Consider the following 16,946-nt stretch of genomic DNA (forward strand, 5'->3'; position numbering starts at 1 on the left):
GGCTGATAGGTTGCTGGATGACGTGCTGACGTCCAGTTCGCATGGGGGTTGAAGGGCGGGCACGGAGCGTGTTTGATTGGTTGGATGGAGGCCCGTGGAACGGCTGGGGTGATGCTGCAAAATGTCGCAGCATGCTGCACGCATCTGTCAAAAGCACCCAGTGCACAATGTTCGATAAAGCTGCTCACGTGCGGTTGAAGGTATCCAGCCTGATCCCACGCAGCCCGGGATAAACACCTAGCGTCTGCATCGCGCCAGCGCCCGTGGCATTGCTGCCTGCTGCGGCGGCCCGCGTCACGCAGCGGGCCGTGTCGAAAGTCGAAGACAGCACGTCACAGGGGACGCCGCCGCCGCTGCTGCCGCCGCTGGCCCCGATGGAGACCCTCAGCAGGGCGGGGCTGCTGCCATCGGTGCCGGCAGGGGCATTGATTTCCGGGAAGCCCGCGCCGCGGATTGTAAGGGTGGTGCCGCCAGCAACAGACCCAATAGGTGGGGAGACACTTGATATAGTGGGGTAGATCTGACCGTTGTTAGTTGTGGTTGAGGCAACGTGATGAGGCGTAGAAGAACATATTACGTATTGGTATCAAATCATAGGGCAACGACAGGCTGCGAAGCACGGGCCTTTGCGGCCGAACATGCATGGGCCTATCTGCCAATCACGTGCTGTCGCTGCCCCAATCATCCATTGCCTTGCACCACATTGCCACCCCAGTCCCTTCACGCGCAGCTGCCAACAAAGGTGTCAGATTACTAAGAAGCAACCTTTCCGCACCTGGTACTGATAAGGACGACCGCGCCTGTCAGCCAGGAAGGAGCGGTCCGCCGCCAGCGTCGTGCCGCCTGCCAGCGTGCCCTCAAATGAGGCGCTCACGTTGTAGCTGCCCGCCACGCCCAGGCCCGGCTGGCTCGCGCCCTGACGCAAGCCCGCAGCCAGCTGTGGGCGGGAGAGGTTCAGCAGCAAGCAGGCCAGTAAAGTGGGGAGTCGCCACAAGAGGACTGGCACACCCTGAGCTGGCAGACTTGAACATGCAGATGATATTCTGTTCAAGCCGAAAGAATCACGCCCGATTTTCAGCTCGCAATACGCCTGGGCACTTGCATTTAGCGCATGAACGTGCGCACCGGCACTGGCGCCGTGCAGTTCAAGCGGTAGAGCCACGTCCCCAGCTGGCGCCACCGCAGGAAGAGGTCTGGCGCCCCCGCCGCCACCGCGTCGTTGCTCCAAGCCAAGCTGCCGGCGTTGGCCTGGCAGACGTAGGGGCCAAGCCTGGCGGCCCCTAGGCAGGACAGGTCCCCGTCTGATGAGGCAGCCTGGGCGGACTTGCAGGCGTCACCCATCACCCAGCCCGGGTAACCGAACATGTTGACCTGGCCGCCTGGGGGCCCCGCAGGCGGCCATGCCGCAAGGATGGCTGGCATGTGGAAGAGATGGGTATGAGGCTGATGGTAAGGTAGAGGTTGATTATGTGCGTTACTAACAGCTGCATGCGGGCATTGTCAGCTGCATGGGGTGCCGCCGATGCCGTTGTGCAATTTGCAGCCAACGCTGCCGCCTGCCAGCTGAGCCCTCCCGCCCTCCTCACTGGGGGTGTACTCCTTGTCATATGTAAAACAGCAGGACGTCGCTGTGGGGCCGCTGTCCACCACGACAGTGACAGGGTAAGCGCCTAAGCGCGCCGCTGGGGGCGCCACGCATTGCACCTGAGGGAAGTGGTGTGGCATGGCCGAGCGGGGATGCGGCTTCTTGCCAAGCGACAGCCGCTTGAAGTTTGGACGAGGTGCATGCTGGCGAGCCGCGCCGCCACAAAGACCGCCAAAATGCGTCTCTGCCTCCCCTGACAAGGATTCGTCCCTGGCGTTGGCAGACTCACAGCAACTTCCGAGCTGCGGTGGTTGACCGCTGGGCAGGGGTACGGCCCAACAAACACGGTGTTGTTGCCAGCAAAGCGATCCCGACTGAAGCCGCCGCCATATATTGTCAGCCTGAAAGGGTGGTGCATGCAAGAGAATGCGTATGCATGTGCGTGCATGTGAGTGTGTATGATGTGTGGCATGTGCGCAAGAGCATGAGCACCGTTGTGGTGTGCACATGAGCATGCGCGCAAGTGCAAATGTGCATGCGCTGTCAGCAGCTATGTTTCTCAATCTCCTTGGTCCTAGGCCTTGTTTTGAGTGTATGGAAGACACAGCAGTTGTGCCCTTGACTGCTTCGAAAGCAGAAGTCCGGTCTGCATGTCTGCGCAACCCCTCCAGAACGCACGCACCGGGTGCCACCAGCCGCACTGCCACTGCGTGGCTGGATATCTCTGCGGTCGTAGCATTGAGCATAACCTGCTGATGTCTGTTGCACGAGCCGTCGATTCAAAGGGCAGGCACCACAGCAAAAAGGTATGTCACCAGCACGAGCCAGCACATGCAGCGCCGCTGGCTGCCACCCGGCACAAGCACCCTGTGCCGTCACCTGATATATGCTCCCTCAACTTGCACCAGAGCCTGGCTTATAGCCAGGGCTACCGCAAGGAGGGCGCAGAGCAACCCGATCATCGTTCTCATGACCTCATGCGTCCATCTTCCAGATCTTTTTGAAAAAGGCCAAGATAACGTATCACATACATCAAGAATATCCTATGAAAACATCGTAGTCAGATCTAGATCACACGAAGTCCCGCCCAGCGCTGGGCTTTGACTGAAATCGACACACACAAACAAATTGACGTTATAGGCATGTGAAATGGGTCGGTTATGGATCCCGGCCGAGCCAGAGGTGTCAGCCTGCGCCGCGCTGCTGCGTCTGGTCAAACATGATCAGGCTGTGGACAAGTACGGGTGCTGCGCAATCCACAAGCTACCCATGCATTGTGGGTGTTTTGGTCATAGTTCATGACCTCAAGTATCAAGAAATTTCCAGGCGGTGTGCTGTCAGCCTGGAGACAGTTGGGGTGCTGCACTGATGGTGTGATGCTCAGCATCATGCTTGTAACGCCAACTCTTGCCATCTAAAGATATTTTGGAGCCTCCTGCCCCAGATTCATTACATGAGATTGAAATCAGTCATGTTACTGCTGCATCACTTGATAACCGCCATCCTGTGACGAGCTTCGGGGCAATCTTGAGGGGCCTACTTTTGTGTCCCTGTTTTGGGATGTGCTACGCACATGGGTCCGACTTTATGGATGCAAGGCGCTACCGGAAACCAGCGTTTTTGCTCCAGGTTCCACGCAACATGGTGCAGCGAGGATGGGTTGAAGTCAGCAGGCAGCCCGCAACACATCGGTGACAATTGCGACACGGCCACTACCCTCCATGCTCAGCCCATGGATCCCTCACAATGGAGTAACCCCAAGATCTGCTTACACTCCTTTGGTTTGCATGCCCATGCACAGGTGGTGCCTCTGGTTCTTGGGTCACCGAGCTGTGAGAGCTGGTCAGCTAGAGCATGTGCGGTGAGGCCGGGTGCGGCGTACAATCCGGCATGAACAGGCGGCCTAGCTCCCACTCAACGTAGCCCCTTTTGTCTGCGCTGTGATACTTTAATCTTGAATCACGCACGTGCAGCGCGCTAGCAGATCATTCAATCATGGGTGAGAAGAAGTCGACGGAGGACATCGGGAAAAAGCTCAAAGGTCTGTGGAATAAAGTGACCAACGAGCTGAACACCAGTGGCTCCACGTTCAAAGGACATGGTCACAAGCTGGGAGGCGGCGAGGTGCGCGGCGCACTTCGCTTTGCCGCCCAGTCGAGCGTGAACCTTGCTGCAGGTCGGCTTCATGCGAAGCGATCATGGCAACACGCACACAGGGATCAAGCGCAGCGCCGAGCAACCAAGCTCGGCCAGCCGTGCCCGCAAGGAGCGGCCCTGCTGCCAGCACAAGCACGGGCCCAGCACGTTTGGCAGGAGTGCGGGAGCAGCAGCGGGAGCAGCAGCAGGTGCCGGGGCGACCCCTCGGAACTGGGGCCGCCGTTGCCGCTGCTGAGCAGCGCATCGCAGCGGCAGCGGCTCGGGGCTCCGGCCAAAGGGGCGGCGGCGGCGGGGCACCTGAGGCGCCTGTGAGGGCGCAGGGGGTGCTGTTGCCGGCGTCGGAGTTTGACCCCTTTCAGCCGGCTGTAGGTGCGACCTCTGCAATATGCTCACAGCCACATGCTCACAGCCACATGCTCACAGCCACGTGCTTGCTGCATGCTTGATATTCCTGGATATTCCTCGCAAGTGCCGGCGTGTTGGCAGAGGTTGTTGACCGTGCGTGCCAGATTTGGGATGCGCCCACCCCTCCGTCCACCACCCGCAACCTCGTCCTGCACCCCCATGTCCAAGGCGGCGGAGCGGCGCTCAATGCCATTAAGGAGCCGCACTTTGAAAGCAGCTCCAGCAGCGGCACCTCCGGCGGCCGCCCCAGAGAAGGGGCCCCCACCCCTGGGGCCGCTGCAGCCAGCTCGGCTCCTCCTGACAGCGGCAGCAGCAGCGGCCCCACTGGCGCGCCGGCAGCCATGCAGGGCCCGCCGCCGACAGCAGATCAGGTGGATGAGATGAGGCGCTGCGTGGCCCTGATCCTCTCGATGCCGCCGGAGAGGGCGGCCGGCAGCGTGGAAGTGCTCGGGAAGCTGCTCGGCAACCTGCTGTCGCGGCCGCAGGCGAGTCGGGCCGGGCCCGCACCAGCGCGTAAAGGGGCCCCCACCTGAAATCCGCACGCCCCAGCACGGGCTGAGGCTTTGGACTGCCTGCCTGTCGGCGAAAGTAGTCCCGCCACGGAAGGTGGCGGCCCAGGTCGCGTGGACCCTGCTCGGCCGCCGCCTCCCCCCCTTATTTGCGCCGTGCACGCCGGCTTCCGCGCCTCGTGCCCGTCATCTCCACCAGGAGCCGAGGTTCCGGCAGGTGCGGCTCGGCAACAAGCGCATCCGCGAGGCGGTGGTGGAGGTGCCCGGCGGCTGCGAGCTGCTGGCGGCGTGCGGCTTCCAGGTCCACCGAGACCCGGGGGATGGGGAGGACGGCGGGTGAGGGGTTGGGGGTGGAAAGGAGCACCGAGGGTGGGTGGGATGTTGGCTGTGAGGGGCGGTGGGTCCTTAATGGGAGGATGTGGGAGCTTTGGGAGCTGGGTGTTATGGCGGATAAGGCTCTGAGATTTCAGGGGGTCTGGGAGGCCTGGGGAGGTTTGGGGTGGGGGCCATGAGCGTGGGCATCGGGCTGCATGGTGATGGGACGTTCCTATAATTCTTGTCAAGGGTGTTAGGAGGAGTACCGGTATGTGGCGTGCATGGGGATGGCGTGGCTGAGGTTGCGGGCGCGGCATGCCTCATACGTGTTACATTGATTGTCAACTGGACACAACACATGCTGAGGATGCTACCTCAGCGCCCCCACGCATGCACGAACGCACACGCACACACACACACACACACACACACACACACAGAAACACATACATCACACATACACACACAACACACACACCACCAGGTTTGCAGCCTTCCTTGAGGACCACAACCTGCCACTGGTGGAGGAGGGCCTCCTGCAGCTGCAGTCGCTCGCATCCGCAGCCCTGCCAGCCTCCACGGCCCCACCGGCTGCCTCTGCCGGCGTAGCAGGCGTCGCAGCCGCCCCTGCCGCCCCTTCCAACCCTGCGCCCCTCGGCATGCGCGCGCCGCCGTCGTCGCCGCCGCCCCCGACGACTGTGGCCGCGGCCGCGCCGCCGCCGCCGGTGGACAGGCGGCTGCAGGTGCTGCTGCCCGTGGCCTCCGACATTCAATTGGATGCGTCGTTCTTCGAGCGGACACCCGCAGACGTCAAGGCGGAGTACGCCCGGCTGGCGGCGCGTCGCCGCGCGGGCGAGGTGCTGACAACGCGCGCGCACAAGGAGAGGCAGGCGGCGGCCGCGGCGCGGGGCGCGGCGGCGGCGCTCAAGGAGGCGGCAGTGCGCGTGCGGTTCCCAGAGGTGACGTGGCGGCTCGCGCTGCAGCTGGGATTTGGAAGGAATAACCACAGCGGGCCAGCGCGCCTTGTGTGAACTGAGCTGTGGAGCGGCTGGATCCTTGTCATGCGTGTCAATCGCGGGCGATAGCTAGCGGCATCATGTACGCCCCGTGCCTGCGTGCGCCTTTGAACACGCTCATGCAGGTAACGGCATACCTGGCTCCAATCTAGCGCCGCCTCACTCCCAGGACTTCCGCGCAACTTGGCAGCCCCGCAATCTCTCTTATGACCCACAATGTCAATGGATCACCAAGACCGCCGGTCGAAGTGCCGCTTTGACCGCCACCCTCACGCGTAAACCCCTGCCCTCCACCCCAAAACCAGGGGGTCCAGCTGGAGGCCGTCTTCGGCGCGGGCGAGCCCCTCGAACGCATCCACGAGGTCGTCGCCGCCGCCCTGCGCAGCCCGGCCACCCTTTTCGAGCTGGTGCTGCCCGACAGGCGCCCGCTGCCGCGGGAGGGGCGTGTGGCCGACGCAGGCATCGCGCCGGCGGTGCTGCTCAACTTCCGGCAGCTGGAGGCGTCGCCCGGCGCTGGTGCACGCGGGCGCGAGCTGCCGGCGCTGTCAGACGACATGCTGCGCCTAGCAAGGGTTGACTGATGGGGCCGGTTTAAGGCAGCCAGCGTGTTCGCCCGACAGCGCTGAGGAGTGGCCAGAGGCGCCAGATCTTGGCGGTTCTGCGTCGGTGTGACTCTTCGGAAGAGACTCTGTGCTGGCATGGCGCCAAGGCCCTGCCATCACCTTGGGTCATGCATCCAAACTTGCAAACCTCGCTACACAACCTAACCATTTTTTCAATGCGGTACCAGTTTTTACACACATCAATGCCATGTCACGCATTGCTTCTCGTCTGTACATATTTCGTGAGGCATGCGCTTTTCGCACAGGCATATGCATCTGCTTACTGATCTGCCCGCCGTCATGGGCATTGGACTTCGTGTCAAATAGGAGACCCTGGGGCCACCAGTGGAGCGTAAGACAAATGGGGGTGCCCTCATCCGATTTGCAAGCACACCAATGACACCCCAGTGATGCAATTGAAGCATGTCTATTGCAGGCCCCCGTTTGCGACTGAAATTGGGCAATCTGCAAAGCAGAGCGTGCCTCACCGCCGCCCCACGCCTGCCAGCCACCGGCCGGCAGGAACAGGGGATGCTCCGAGGAAGACGACCAGAAGGCGAGACGCAGGGTGGTCGCGCCGGCGCAGGATGGCGGGAGGCAGCTGATTGTGCATTCGTGAAGTAGAAATGCGAGAACGCTGTGCAGCAGGAATGACACCGAAAGAAAGGGCAGCAGCGCGACACGCACACTGCGCTGGATCTGCTCCTCAGGTTCATGCGTTGAAATGCCTTTGTGAGCTGGCGGCGGGCGGTTGGTAAACAGCGCGGCGCAGTGACGAGCCAGGACAGCCTGCAGCCATGCAGCATGGCAAGCGGTCAAGCTGACCCCGGGTTGACGTCAATCCCGACTTCGCCTGCACCGACTGGCCGGCAATTGGTCAGTCCAGCTATGCACAGCACAGCAGCTGCCAGCTGGCGGCGCGACGTCGCGTTGCTGGTCGTCACCGAGTGACCTTGCTGGGTGACTTCATCGGTCGTCCTCCAGGTCGTCTACGTCAACGTCTTCGATGATAACGCGCACGCTCTGCACGCTGAGCGTGGACGGCAGCGTGCGGCCCCCATCAGCCGCCTGCTGGCCACCCAGCAGCGGCGCCCGTGCGCCGTCCGACTCGTCCGCGGGCGCCGCTGCCTGGACGGCCGCCCCGCCAAACGGCGTGCTGAGCGCCGGGACCCGGATCCGCCGAGACGCATGGGTCGACCGCGAGGGGCGCAGCTGCCGCGCGCCACCAATAGGACCGGCGGCCGCCGGGACCTCGCCGGCGGCCACCACCGCAGCCGCCGCGGCCGCCGCCACGTCGCCCAGCTCCCCGCCCGCCGCGACGCTCATCTGCCGCGACGGCGCCGGCCCGCCGGTGCCGCCGGCGCCGCCGGCCGCGCGGGCGGGCGGGGGCAGCGAGCGCGCGCCAGAGCGCGGGCCGCTCCTCGCGCTGGTTCGCACGCTGCGGAGCAGAGAGCAGAGGCTGCCGTCGCCCTCGTTTGCGTCCTCGTATATCACAGAGAGGGCGCCGGACAGGGGGCACTTGGTGTAGGTGCACTTGAGGGGCGCCTCCCTGCCCTCTTCAGGGAAGAGAACGTAATGCTGGAACTGTGTGGATAGGACAGCAGGTTGTAACGCAAAAGGGGTGGAGGCAAAGGCACGTGGTTGCTTTGATGTGGGGTGCGGACAGGGTTGGAAAACGATGGGAGACACACAGGAGCAGCCGAGGAAGCACCGAGATTCTGTGCGGCGCGGAGGGTCAGGGCAGCAGCGGCTCGAGTCGACCCGAGACAGCATGTGCATTGGGGCGAAGCTAGCAAAGATAGCGAGGAATTTCAGGGGTTCCCCGCACCATGAAAATCGCGTCCATAAAAATGGAGATGATGGCCAGGCCTGGGCGTCCGAGGCGCGCGCGAGACGCGGTGCAGTCAGGTGTGCTGGCCCCGCCCCTGCCGCACGACGACGCAGGCCTGTGCAGGCGCCCCCCGCCTGGCCGCAATTGCCCACGAGTTGACGGTCAGCATTGCAAACACAGGGTGCTCTAAAAGGACCCTTTGGCCAGCCCGGTTGGTGCACGAGAGCCTTGCCGCCCACCAAGTTTCACAGGGTTGGAGGTGATGGCTGCCCAGTTGCCGGCGCGCCAGCAGGTGACAAGCTGCTGTACCATGGACAGGATGCCGCCCATAAAATCGAGCAGGATGTTGAGGATCGACCAGCCCTTGGTGCTGCGGCGCGCGCAGTTGAACATGACCTAAGGAGGGCGGGGATTGACGTCATCGGGCGAGATGTCGCACGCATCGTGTGTGGTTACGCACGCGCCATTGTGTGCGTGTACATGAGTGCATGTGTGCGCCAGTGCACGCTCCTGGCATGCATCGCCAAGCGTCCTGGCCGGCTTGCCCATGTGCTCGGTGTGTTTTGCGCTGTGCTGTGCTGTGATGTGCTGTGCTGTGCTGTGCGGGGTGTGTGTGTGTGTAAGAGTGTTTGAGTAGGTAAGCGAAGGGACATGCGTGTGTGGGAGACCATACAGGCAGCCCTGAGCGACCTTGCTCTCCCCGACCCAAGCGCCCTGCAACTCCCCTGTACTGCGCCCCTCCTCCCCGTGGCCCGTGGGCGCCTTGTGTTGGCGGCCTGTGCCCTCCAACCCCAGGCTGCCTCGTACTCACGTTCCCCCTTGATGCACACCCACACACACACACACCCACATATACACACATACACACACATGCACACACAAGGGCACGCACGTACGCGCGCACACACACCTGGGGTACGTACTTGACCATAGTGACCTTCAAAACAGGGTGCAGAGGGCACAAATGCAGAGCAAGAGGCGGCCTCAACCACTGCGAATGCAGGCAAGCATGTGTCAAGCTGTCCAAGCCGTCCGCCTCTGCTGCCCAAGAAGTACGCGCAGCTCGTAGCCTTGCCAACACATACTGTGGTTCAAGGTTGATGTGGGGAGGCAGCGACACCCGCGACTCACCCCCATCTTTACATATGACAGAAAGTAGAGCCAGTCCCGCCAGAGCAGCCGCCCCGCCAGCCACGCCGGCGCCGCCCCGCCCCCAAGCCCGCCCCCCTCGCCGCCCCACAGCGCCACCGCCGCCGCGTACGCCCCCGCCGTCGCCGCCGCCGCCAGGACGCCGGCGCGCACGGCGCCGTGCACGCGCTGCCCGCCGCTCGGGTAGACCAGGCACTGGCAAAGCAGCACCAGCGTGAGCACTAACGCATGGACAGCAAAGAACACGTCGTTTACGTCCACCGCAGTCTGGCAGTAACGATCCCCATCAAACCCTGCCTCCGAGGCTTCCCCAACGCCGTCACCGGAAGCGGAGGCGTAGCCCGCCGCGGCAGCTGCTGCGCGTGCGGCGGGGCTGGGTGCCGGTGGGGCGCTGCGCGGGCAGCCGAAGCCAAAGTAGATGCCGACGTTAAAGGTGGCGTAGGCAAACCAGCCAAGCAGGTTGAGGGCGAGAAAGTCAAAGGAGCTGCAGATGGGTGCGGTGAGCAGGGGGCGGGGGCGAGTTGCGGGCAGGGGTGGGCGTTTGAAGGGCGGGGACCTGCTCTGCTGAGCAGTGTGAGGTTCTGCTGCAGGGGCCCTGATGGCGGCGCAAGAGGGGCGACAGCACGGAGCGCGGCAATTTACAGCGTTGTAGCCGTCGAGGTGGATGCGCGGCGGCAACGGCGGCGGCAGCGGCTGCGGGGGCTGCGTCTCACAGGCCGGAGACGTCCTTTGTGAAGAGGTGGAGGATGATCTGTTGGGGCGTGGGTTTGGACGGGCACGGCGGGCAGGCGGGTCGGCGGCGGTCCGCTTGCGCACGTGCTGGCAGACGCCGGCGCGCCGGTTGCGCAAATGGCGGGGCGCTCAGGTCTGACTGTAGATGCCGCCCATGCATGACGGCGAGCGCGCGTGTTGACGGACACGTCCCCACTGCACTAGCTTGCGCTCACACACTGTAGAAAGCTCTCACACGCACGCGCGCCTGAGACCCACACATGAAAAACACACAATTACACATACACACATGCTTGCGCACACACACACAGCACACAGCACGCTAGCGCCTGCCTGGGGGTAAAAGGAGAGGGACCAAGCTGCGGTGTAGGTCCATCCAGTGGCGCTCTGCACCTCGCCCCACGGCGGAGGGATCGAGGGGTTGGGATACAGCCAGCCGAGCGCGCAGCCGGCGACCGCCACGGCCATCAGCGTCACCCAGCGCGGCGTGTGCCACAGCCGCGGCAGCAGGCCGCCGCTGCCGCCCGCCGGGCCGCACGAGGGGCGGCGACGGCGGGGCGCGCCCGGGCGCTTTGGGCGCACACTCGCCATGCCGGCGCGCCCTTGCGGTTCTGGCAGCCTCAGGCACAATGATCTATTGCTACAGCCCTCACAGTTGGCTACTGGCCTCCGGAAGTACACTGGCGAGCCTGGTGGGCGAAGCGCCCCCGCTGGTGCCGCTGGTGCCGCTCGCGCCTGGTGCGTTGCTTGCTGGCACCGCAGCTCAGCACAGGATCAACTGTCACTGACACGGACACAGACAGCCCCACGCGTGTAAGTTCGCTGCGTTGATCACAACGGGAACGTGCGTGAGCTGTCGTGTAGTACGGTAACACACACCGATTCGAGTCTGATCGCGTCGTCATCCAGGTGTGGCCAACAGCAGTGACATGCGACGGGACATTTGCTTCGTTGGGTGCTGCTAACAGATAGGCAGCCCTCTGGCCTCTGGGATGCCAGCAATCGCAGCAAATCAGCAAAGGCTCGCTCGGCTGAGCTGGCTGTGTGCGCAAGCAGGCACAGAATCAGGAGCCTGGGCCGGGTTCGCTCAAGTACTGGAGATGCCAGTATTGTGCACAAAGGCTTTGGACAACAGTAGTGGCCGTAAGCAGATGGCGACCCCGCTCACCCACAAAGCGTGTTCTGATTACTGCTGAGTCACGGGCAGATTGGGGGTGAAGCGCTGTGCGACGACTGACCTCCACAAGTGCACACGAGCGCACGTGTGCGTGCATGTGCCTGCATGTGTTTATGTGCATGCATAATGCCTGCATGCGTGTATGTGCGTGCACGTGCGTGTACGTGAGCTTGCATGCGCGCACGAGTGCGCATGAACTCGGCGGAGCTCAAGGCGTCTTTGACGAGTACTTCCATCCCCAGACTGCCAGCAGCTACAGCAGCAGCTGACACAGCAACAGCAGTGGCAGAGCTCGAGCAGGGCCATCTTCAAGCCAGTGTGCTCAAGGTCTCAAGGTTTCTGGACACCTGGAGCAGTAGCAGAGACAGGTGTGGGCGGGGGTGCACACGACCAGCATTGGCCCTCTTCCCGGGAAAATTGGGGTGCGCACAAGAACTATCATCTTGCAGGGCCTTGTCCGTAGATAATAGCAGCCGTATGATCCAGGTGGGACATGCACGCAGGGGGAAGAACTGGTCCCAGTATCGGCATGCGGCGCATCACATTGTTGGGGAACGCAGGGTTGCAGAAGCGCTCCTGTTGCTGGACGGCTGGCGCGCACATCAGACCTTGAGACAATATTCAGGCGCAGGTTGTGCCGGTGCACCGTCCCGGCTTGGCGCCTTCAAAACGCCGTCCAGCCAACTCCCACAAGGCGGGTGGGCAACCCGATCGCGGGCCCTCAGTCCAGTGGCCATGTGCAGCGCGTCCCGTTCTTGGCTTCCCCCTTCGAATAACCATCGCCGATCGATAACCTGTCGTCTTGCATCTGACACCTTATACAGTAGTAATCAATGCGCGTCTCAGGGGACGCACCGAGTACTGCCTTGTCAGCATGGTCGGGCTCAAACGGAAATTTGCCACGCAGCGCTCATCATTTTCAAATCCCGGCCAGGACAGCGAAAGCAGGACACATTTCACCTGATACAGCCAGGTGCGCTTTAAGCCAAGACGGCGAGAATCGCACAAGCAGGTTCAGAGCGCGTGACAACAGCAACCCTGTCACACTGACATGCACACAGGCGTCCCTGCCGATCATCGACTTGCGCGGCAGCAGCGCCAGGAGCCTGCTGCCGACGGCGTAAGCGCAGGAGAGCAGTGCTTGCTTACAGCATTTTAATGCATGACAATTCAAGGCCAGGGAAGCCCTCGGGCGGCCAGATGACGAAGCACCATTGTGCCGTCGAGCGGAAAAACGCCATCATGGAGTGGCTCACATGACGTGGCAGCTGCCGTTCTGCAGAGTCAGCATCTGGAGCAGCTCATGTGCCACTAGGCGCAAGACCAGCTGTCTGTCAGGTGCTGCTTCACTTTCCAAGCTTCATCCTGGCCTTTGCTGCCAGCCAGGTGCTGTAGCAGCCGTGCCTGTGGCGCCCATGAGGCCAATGCACCGGCCTTCGGACTTTGCTATGTAAACCACCAATTGATGCGCACTATGCTGACCTCACCTGGTGATAGCGCTGCAACCATATGGATTGTAAGTTGTGAGTAAAAAGAAACAATAATGCCGCAGCACATGGACTTCTGGCAGGCTCGCAGCTGGGGGTAATCACTCCCAGGCCATGCTGTTGCCTGAGTCATGGCCTCGAGCACCTCCGCAATGGCCGCCACACGTTACATTGTGCCCGTGCGGCCACCAGGTTTTGATTTTGCAAGATATACTCCCTGGAGAAACCAATAGAGGCCGTCCGGGCACATTCTATGACAAACGGGCCACCCCGGTCAGCATGTCCAGGACCGTGCGTCATGCAGATTTGGGATTGAGGATCTGGCCAAGGAACGAAGGTCGGTTAACACACACAAGCCGCAATTTCATCGCGCATTGCTTCCGGTGGTTACCTTTCTACCTCGTTTGAACCCATTCCAGCCACGCCTCCTCGACGTGACTTTGCCCCCATCCCCAGGTGAGAGCGTGAGACCGCTCGTTATTGAAAGTTGTTGAGGCACGCTGAGCACATGTGTGCGTTGCACCTTGCAGCTTGGGGCTGGCACAGACCAATGTGCACCCTGCCCACCGTTTGCGCCACCCTCTCCCCGTTTGGATCCCCTGCCAAGCCCCGTTCCTGCTCCCAACGCCCAAATACAGGTGCGACCACCGCATCTGCCGCCATGGCTCGCGCGCTCTTTGTGGCCGCCCTGGCCGTCATCCTCATGGTCGCGCCAGCCCTGGCGGCCCGCGACCTCAAGGGCCAGCGCCCCGACTATGGCGGGCTGCTCAACACCGTCACCGACACCGTGGCCGGCCTCCCCGTTGCCGGCCCCGTTGCTGGCTCACTTGTCACCGGCGTCCTTGACACCACTGGCAACCTTGTGACGGGCGTCCGCGGCGTCACGACGGGCTTGACCACAACTGTGAGCGGCCTCCCCATTGTCGGACCCCTCCTTGGCGGCGTCCTTGGCGGCGCTCCCCTCGGCAACATCCTTGTCAACTCTCCCCAGACTCCTCCCAGCACCGGCCTGCTGGGCTGATGACGCTTCAAGTGCGGCTGCCACTGACATATCGCACCTTGGCGTGCATTCTGCACGTTCCTTTGTACCATGCCCAGTGTATGAATGTGAATGACTTTTGGCTGGGTTGTCGGCGTGTGCATGTCGACCAGTGCTGCGTGAGGGTACAGTCGATGGGCCGCCTGCATCATTCTACAAGGGCGGGCTGCAGTCTCTAGGGTTGATCTTGGCCGCCAGCTAGCCGTGGTGCACATGCTGCCCTGACTCAAATGCCTGCGAACCGCAACAATCACACGAGTAACTTGAACTCCCCACAAATACAGACTGGCGCTGGTCTTCAACTCCACCACAGCAGGCAGCGCCTGAAATGTCAAACAGGTGCTGGATGTTGCAGCCACCAGGTGCAAAAGGCCCATTCAGCGTCTCCAGTCCATGCTGTTGTTGTGAGCAGTTAAATGCAGCAATGGTTGTCGTGCACAATGGTGTTGGTGTTGGGCAGGTTATAAGATGACTTTGCTTGTGCAAGGGAGCATGCGGCAAGCCACAAATATTCATCCACAACCAGAGAATTGTTGTAGGTATGCGCTTGCCTTGGCATGTTGGCATCGCAGCACTCGATTCAGCAGAAGTTCAGGGCTCAGCAAGTGCTGCAGATGACGAGAGCGTGCAGGAAGGCGCAGCATCAGGCACACCTTCATATTGTGCAGCAGGGTATTCTGAGCTAACAGCTGAGTTTGGCTAACCCAGGGTTGACCTGGGCGCGGCAGACGTCCAGAGCGCGCACCAGCCCTGCTCGGACAGATGTTCTGCGGGCTGTTCAGCGGGCATATATGAATTCAGGCAAGTTGGACTTTTTTGCAGGGCAGGGCTCTTTGTCACTGCGTCTTCCCTCATGGCCTCAGCTCTGCAAATTGGTGTCCGCAACGGCCATGGCGTGCGGGCAAGGTGATGCTGGTAGGGGGTGAGAGAGGCAACCTTGTGGCCGGCTGCCTGTGCATGGTGAAATGCTGGCAGGTGCATGCCGCAAGCTTGCAGTGCCGCATACCTGCATCACGCTGTGGTGAGCAGCACGATTGCAGGCATGCGGGAACCTGGATTGCAAGACGTTGTGTTTCCAGCCCATGTCGCAATCGCAGCGCTGAGCATATCAGCAAGCCGAAGCTCACAGGGCCAGACTGCAGCTTCCGAGGGCCATTGCAGGCTGTACAACAGTGTCAGTGGGGAGGCAAAAGTGCAACGCGTGCGTGGCAGCGCCGGGGCTTGACAGGACGCCCCTTGTGCAGCACAGGCGGCAAACGTCGCCAAGCAAAACCGGACCTCAGGCACACGACCCCCACAGGTCAGCGACCCCGGCCGCTGAACCGTGTAGATGGTGTGGAGAAGTAGAATTCTATCCGTCACTTAGTGCCTCTGGCGTTTGCATGTCCTTTGCTGTGCTTGGCTATCAGCTGAAGCCTCGATGACTGCACTTGCTGTGCGGTGGCTGCGACGGGTGAGGGTCAGCGTCACCCGTCTGCCGGTGCAACGGCCAAGTTGACCGCGCGTACAGCTCACAAAATTCAAACGTTCAGTTGACACATGTGCGCTGTGCACCTTCTGACAGTAGCGGCTGCCCGATCTCTGCCCTCGAGTTGCAGCCCGCGGCGCGCCACAAGAAGCGCGCTTGCCTTTTGCTCTGACTGTGGAACTTTGTGACCGTTCTTAGCCGCTCGCTGCGTCGTCTCGCGACGAGTCTAGCACGCCAAGCCGAGGCAATGGGCACCTCGCAGCTCGAGCAGCTCAAAACGAGCGATGCCTATTCTCTCGTAAATAAGTGTGTATCTTGGACTTTTGTAGCGCCGACTCAGCCAGAGTGGCGTTAGCAGCCAGCTTCGCGGCCCCGGCAGTATGAGTTTCGAGTCTGAGGAGCAGCCGTCAGCGAAGCGCGGCAGGCCAGCGCGACCTGCCGCCGGGAGCATTTCACCTGCACAGGACATTGTTGGCGATCATGAAGCCAAACTTCAACGCCAGCAGCTCCTGAACAAGGCTGCGCAGCAGCGCTACAGGTGGGCGGGCGGTGGTGCCTCTGTGACGCGCACGTCTCTCGGGGCCAGCCCCACCTGGCGGGGTGCAGCGACGTCCTTACCCCTCCACTTCCTATGGCAAGCGTGGCTCCTTGGACCAAGCACCATCCGCGCCCAACTCTCCGCACCACTCCCCCCTTGTTGCTCCTTTGTGCCCGCCGCAGGCAGCGGCGCCGTGAGCGGGAGGGCACTGTGAAGGCCACCCTAGGACACATTCAGGAGACGAATTCGGCGCTCCAGGCGCAGGTCATGGCACTGGAGTCCGCGCTCATAACCACCCAGATGGCCGCCGCCGCCGCCACGGCGCCGCTGCTGCTGCAGCCGCCGCTACTGGCGCCAGGGCAGCAGGCGCAGCTGCTGCAGCCGCAGGCGCCCCTGGTGATCGGCGGGCTGCCCATGGCGCCGGCCGCGCCGCCCGCGGCCGTGCCGCTGGTGCTGCTGCCGCAGCCCGTGGCGGGCGCGTCGTGCCAGCTGCAGCACGTGGCGGCGCGGGGGCCGGGGGTCGTCCTGCAGGCCGCCGCCAGCGAGGAGCTGTCAGGCCAGACTGGCCTGCAGAGCCAAGACTTCCCGCAATCCATGCCGCAGCACATGGCGATGCAGCACTACCAGTCCGACTTCCAGGGGTCGCCGCCCGCGCACTGCAGTGCCTCCCCAGTCGCCACCGCCGCTGCCGCCTCCGCCGCCGCCCCCGCCGCCGTGCCGCCCACGCTGCGCCAGCCCGAACGCGTGGGCAGCGGCTGCAGCAGCGCCTGCGCTGCGGCGCCGCCGCCGGCCCCGCAGCAGCCGCCGCCGCCGCAGCGGCCGCCGCTGCCTGTGATCGTGCCGAGCCCGGAGCACCGGGCGCGCCTGGCGGCTCTGCGCGAGTTTGTGCAGCGGCACGGCTTGCGCGAGCTGCACCTGACTGGCGGGGCCCTGCCG

General features: G+C 62.8%; 3 protein-coding genes across 3 annotated transcripts in view; 2 read left to right on the plus strand and 1 right to left on the minus strand.

Moving 5' to 3' along the window:
* Positions 1-3,580: 3,580 nt before the first annotated feature.
* On the plus strand, positions 3,581-6,568 carry MNEG_1127 (hypothetical protein; the record flags this gene model as incomplete). Its single annotated transcript, XM_014050391.1, has 6 exons — positions 3,581-3,761; positions 3,899-4,111; positions 4,316-4,590; positions 4,856-4,992; positions 5,456-5,930; positions 6,293-6,568. The coding sequence occupies 6 exons, from the start codon at positions 3,581-3,583 to the stop codon at positions 6,566-6,568; spliced, it is 1,557 nt and encodes a 518-aa protein (XP_013905845.1).
* Positions 6,569-7,555: 987 nt separating this feature from the next.
* Positions 7,556-10,892, minus strand: MNEG_1128 (putative Cystinosin like protein; the record flags this gene model as incomplete). Its single annotated transcript, XM_014050392.1, has 7 exons — positions 7,556-8,173; positions 8,418-8,458; positions 8,660-8,816; positions 9,331-9,357; positions 9,552-10,053; positions 10,283-10,320; positions 10,695-10,892. The coding sequence occupies 7 exons, from the start codon at positions 10,890-10,892 to the stop codon at positions 7,556-7,558; spliced, it is 1,581 nt and encodes a 526-aa protein (XP_013905846.1).
* Positions 10,893-13,626: 2,734 nt separating this feature from the next.
* Positions 13,627-16,946, plus strand: part of MNEG_1129 (hypothetical protein) — a gene marked incomplete at both ends in the record, with an annotated part of 4,971 nt that continues 1,651 nt past the window's right edge. The window contains 3 exons of the mRNA XM_014050393.1: positions 13,627-13,869; positions 15,937-16,010; positions 16,193-16,895. Of these exons, the coding sequence (XP_013905847.1) occupies positions 13,627-13,869; positions 15,937-16,010; positions 16,193-16,895 (1,020 nt within the window). The remainder of the gene's footprint in view (positions 13,870-15,936; positions 16,011-16,192; positions 16,896-16,946) is intronic.

The sequence above is a fragment of the Monoraphidium neglectum genome, assembly GCF_000611645.1.
Source record: "Monoraphidium neglectum strain SAG 48.87 unplaced genomic scaffold scaffold00107, whole genome shotgun sequence".
Taxonomy (NCBI): Eukaryota; Viridiplantae; Chlorophyta; class Chlorophyceae; order Sphaeropleales; family Selenastraceae; genus Monoraphidium; species Monoraphidium neglectum.